The sequence below is a fragment of the Triticum aestivum genome, chromosome 3A (assembly GCF_018294505.1).
Source record: "Triticum aestivum cultivar Chinese Spring chromosome 3A, IWGSC CS RefSeq v2.1, whole genome shotgun sequence".
Lineage (NCBI taxonomy): Eukaryota > Viridiplantae > Streptophyta > Magnoliopsida > Poales > Poaceae > Triticum > Triticum aestivum.
Genome location: NC_057800.1, coordinates 220,305,449 through 220,310,366, shown reverse-complemented (window position 1 = coordinate 220,310,366; position 4,918 = coordinate 220,305,449). Strand labels below are relative to the sequence as shown.

The 4,918-nt window shown below is 41.0% G+C and overlaps 1 protein-coding gene across 2 annotated transcripts in view; it reads right to left on the bottom strand.

Annotated features, from left to right (window-relative positions):
* LOC123061032 (ankyrin-1) overlaps positions 1–4,444 on the bottom strand; it is a 12,306-nt gene extending 7,862 nt beyond the window's left edge. For both annotated transcript variants that reach the window (XR_006428440.1, XM_044483932.1), the window contains exons 1-6: positions 4,004–4,444; positions 2,333–2,461; positions 1,763–1,902; positions 1,288–1,383; positions 1,026–1,154; positions 442–591 (exon numbers count right to left, since the gene is read on the bottom strand). Coding sequence is in view for 1 of the 2 variants with exons in the window: in XM_044483932.1 (XP_044339867.1) it covers positions 442–591; positions 1,026–1,154; positions 1,288–1,383; positions 1,763–1,902; positions 2,333–2,461; positions 4,004–4,175 (816 nt within the window). In the remaining variant the exon portion in view is untranslated. The remainder of the gene's footprint in view (positions 1–441; positions 592–1,025; positions 1,155–1,287; positions 1,384–1,762; positions 1,903–2,332; positions 2,462–4,003) is intronic.
* Between the last annotated feature and the right edge of the window lie 474 nt (positions 4,445–4,918).

Below are 4,918 nucleotides of genomic sequence, written 5' to 3'. Positions count from 1 at the left end.
GAGTATATTTGAGGGCCTAAAGAGCCAGTGCTTAAAGATTATAAGGAGTTAAGCCGGATAAGAGTTCGGCTAGGTGTGGTTTTACTCCTCAAAATAAAAAATATAAGGAGTTAACGCCTTTTAAGGGATCGGCTAGAGATGCCTTAAAACTGTCACATGCCTTGAAATCTCTGCTTAAAATAATTGTCCACGGCCAAAATCAAGTGTATATTTAATACAGTGTTTCCAATATCTACCCATAATTTAATGATTTGAATGAGATTAAGTGCGAGCATGCTTGCATACTTGCATGTCATTTAGTAGGGGCATGATCATTTCTCATAAAATATTTCTTAGATCTGGGTTTTTTCTGAGTTCGTATGCATAGTGAGCTGATGGCAGATATAGTGAACCAAAGAAAGTATTATGGAGCTACAAGTGATCATAGAAGGAGACACATACCTGCTGCAAACCAAAAGTTTTCACATGCGAAATGATCCCGTCAATGCTCCAATCGGGAAGCTTTGAAATCGGAGAAGTTACAGGAAATAACATTTCAACAATTTCTCTTCTGCCTTGGGAAGCAGCAACTTCAATTGGAGTTATACCAAACTGCAAGAGCAGAAGACATTGTAGATTTCGCAATGAATAATCACTAATATAAATATCATGTGCAGTTGCAAACAATTTCTATGTCAATGTGATTCAAAATTTAGCACATTTCAAACAAATAACTAAATATACTTTGCACAATATCAAATGCATGAAGCAATTATGGAATAGCCTAATGCCCTCACCCATCCTCGTCCAAGAAAATCTTGGGTTAATTTCTGCAGTTAATTGTAACGAAAATCTTAAGAGAAGTGTGTCACTTTTAGTGCATAAATTTATTTATGAAAATTTACGAAAAGAACAAATGGGGCCAGATCAGCTTATTCTACTGCCTGACCTCATAGAGGACCAATAGTAGTCAGGTAAATACCAACAAAAAGTACGCATGAGAAGTAGAGCCTGACAGCAGTCAAACTGGAAACTGTATAACTCACTTCATCTGCAATATTCGGGTTAGCACCAGCTTCTAGTAAACAGTTCATGATGCCAGCTGAGCCACAAGTTGCTGCCAACGCCACGTAACTACCACCATTCGAGTCAGTGAAATCCACATCAGCGCCAGCCTGAGTAAATTAATTATTATTTGATCACCTGAGTTAGTGCTTGAGATGTAATACAAAGACAAATTACTCGTGATGGGATAAAATTGTCCTACAGAATACACTTAACGGAGATCCACGAAGGAAGGTGACTAACCTTAATGAGTAGCTTCACACAGTTCACCGGTGCAGTTGGTATGGGTCTTATGGCCATACTCAGCGGGGTATCATCAAGGTTGAGAACCTTGTTTGGCTGCAGAAAGTGGATAGATCAAATTCCCATACGTGAAGAAAGGAAAATTAGAGAAATAATATCACCTCATTTGGTGTTATATATTATGCATGTATTGGTGATGTTCACAAAGAAATTAGACATAATATTTACCATACTGTGGGGAAGTGACTGTGTTTCACTTCAAAAGAACTACGTAATTATGATCAAATGCTGAATATATATCCGTAGCTTTGTACCAAAATAAACTCTTCATGTACCAAAGTAAAAGTGGCCACATTGTTCCCATTCCAGTGCATGATAGCGTCAATGGGATGTATACATTCTTAAGGGTCTTCACAAATCCGGTTTTTCTTCTTCTTTTGAACAGCCCAGTGTGTACAGAGAACTGATGTCTTACATCTGCGTGGTGCTCCAACAAAATCTTCATTGTGCCATCTTGACCATAAGTAGCAGCCAAATGCAACGGAGTCCCAAGCGGGGAAGGTAAATCCACATCAATTCCTCTTGAAAGCAGCAGGTTGACTATTCCTTGATGTTCTGAAGAAGAAATTATTAAAAAGTTAATAACTCCAAATTATTTCCCAACATTTAACTTGTCTTTCACACATGCATGACACCTGACTATACCTCGGGATACTCTTTATCAGAATTGCCAGCCAAATTACGATTTTAGACTAATATACTAGTTCAAATTTTGACAGAACAGTTAAGAAGTTAACTAGGGCCATGCTCAGGATAACTAAACAACAATTTGCAAAAAAAAACTTATGCGAATATATTTGCGCCTGCCTTGTCGGTCAGATTGGACCGCATGAAGGCCGGGGCCACTCCTAAACCCTCTAGATCTTTCGATCGTTTTCAAGAGCCTACTGCAGTTTGTATCGTGTGATTTCATATGCACTTAAATAGTATTGAAAATAATTATTCCAAATTATATATTATTTGTGTGTGTTTACATGAGAGAGACCTTTGTGTGCAGCAGCATGGAGAGGCGATCCTGTTTTACCACCTAACTTTGGATCGGCATCATGAGCAAGAAGATATTTTGCAGCCACAGTTCTCCCAAAAAATGCAGAAAGGAATAGCGGAGTTTCACCTGTAAGAAAAACAAAGACCAGTAGCTCAGCACAAAATCAAACCTGCCTTCAACAATACAAATGTTCCTTTATGGACAAGGCACGGATACTTTACTACTGTTTTACAATCCGTTCCCCTCAATATCAACTTTAGGCGGACGCTTGTTGGAAATCGTTGGGAGGCCTGGCTCCATCTGGTTCGTCGTTTAATGGATGTCCGGTTGTCTTCTCACCCTGATCAGTTGCATTGGAAACTTACTAAGAACGGTGTGTTCTCGGTCAAATCAATGTATCAGGATGTCATTAACTCTACTGTCATCCCTACCTCCTTACATGTTTGGCAAGTTAAGGTACCCTTACGTATTAAAGTGTTTATGTGGTTTGTGCATAAACAAGTCATTCTGACTAAGGATAACCTTGCAAAACGTAATTGGGTAGGTCCGTCTCGATGTAGCTTCTGTGATCATTCTGAAAACATCAAACACCTCTTTCTCGATTGCCCGTTGGCTAAGATTCTGTGGCGGTCGGTTCATATTGCTTTTAATATTAGTCAGCCCACCTCTATTAGTATGTTATTTGGAACATGGCTAGATGGGGTGGATTCTGACATTGCAAGACACATTCGGGTTGGCGTTTGTGCACTTTTGTGGGCAATATGGAATTGCAGAAATGACTTAGTCTTTAACCGATCAACAAACATTCACTTTTTGCAGGTTATCTTCAGGGCCACGGCGTTCATCCGTATGTGGTCGCTACTCACTCCGACGGAGGCCAGGGAGCGTTTGGTTACTGCGTCTACCCGATGGGAGATGGTAGCTCGGGATATTTTCAACCGGTTTGGATGGCGGTCATGTAATAGGATAGACATGTAGTGATCCTATTGTTTTGCCAGCCGGTTGTGGCTTTGGGCTTTTCTTATTTACAGATTTTGTTATAGTTTCTACTATGACCTTTCGGTACTATGCTATTGGTTTATCCTTTTAATAATATGAGCCGTATGCATCTTTCTGATGCAGAGGCTGGGGCACGTCCCCTTTTCCAAAAAAAAACCGGATACTTTACTACTGTTAAAAGTGCTCAATGTGGAACCGGAACATCATTAGTCCTAATTGATGCATTACGCAGTGACTCTCCTATGTTTGCTGTTTAAAACAAAGATAGCACAAAGACACAAATGAAGGTGCAAGAGACACCTATACATTCAAGAAATCAAGATATGCTGGTATAAATGTCCCATGAATGAATTTAAAATATTTAAACTCAACTTCGAATTTAAGTATAAGTGTATGCAGGGTACGATAACCAACAATATGCCAAGGGTGTTGCAGATGAATGGCCCTCACTTTCATTGAATTTCACAGAAATACTGAAACTTAAGCGTGCGGTGCCAAAAATATTTGTGAAACTGAAACCCATAGAAAGGCCCGAAAAAGAAGAAACCCATAGAAAGAATTGTTCATTTTGTTTTCTATTTTCGGAAGACAAAAAAAAAGTTGCATAACGCTCTCTTCAGGCCGTATAACTATGCAAGAGATGCAGAATTGAAGGGAAGGCAACCTAACCATTGTCGTTTGTTTGGTTGATGTCAAGGCGGAGGTCCTCCACGAGATACCTGCAGACGTCCATCTTCTCCTCCATGGCCGCCAGGTGCAGCGCGCTGTTCCCGCAGTTTCCGTCAACCACCGCGGCCATGATGGCCGCCTCGCCTGGCCCCGAGTTGAGCCTCCGCGCCATCTCTTGGCACACGCGCGCGACGGGAAATGCTTACCATTGACTCAGGTACTAAACACACTTGGATCCACACCTAGGGCAGACCAACGAACCCTAATAATAAGATAAAAGAGCAAACACGAGCTTGGTCGGGTTACTTTTGACGAGGCGGAGGTTGCCGTCGAAGGCGGCTTGGAGGAGCATCCTCTCCTGCTGCTGCTTCTCCATGGCGATCGGAAGGCGAAGCGACGAGACCAATGCAAGTGGTAGACTGATGCGAGACTCCTGGTCAGTTAAAGAATAGAGGATCTACGCCGTAACTGGTTGCGGTGAAAAAGGCCCCGCTGATTTAGATGATTATCATGATTTTCTTTCCTTTTTGGGGGGGCTTTCCTAACGGAAAACAAGCTTCAAATACTATAAACCTAATCTAAATGCTAGTATGATGTACTCCCTCCTTCCATCTATATAAGGCCTAATGCGTTTTTCAAGACCGCTCTTGACTATTGACAAGATTAATAGTACATGACATGCATAATGTGAAAATTATATCATTGAAAGCTCCTTTCACTTACGAATTTGACGGCGTGCTTTGTTTAAGTTGCATGTCATATATTATTGCTCTAACATTTGGTCAAAGTTAGTCTCAAAAAACGCATTAGGCCCTATATAGATGGAAGGAGGGAGTATGTGTGTGTGTGCGCGCGCTTTTTTTTTTCTTTCCGTCGCGCACGCAAGCGCACACCCCTCTACACTAACTCATTTGT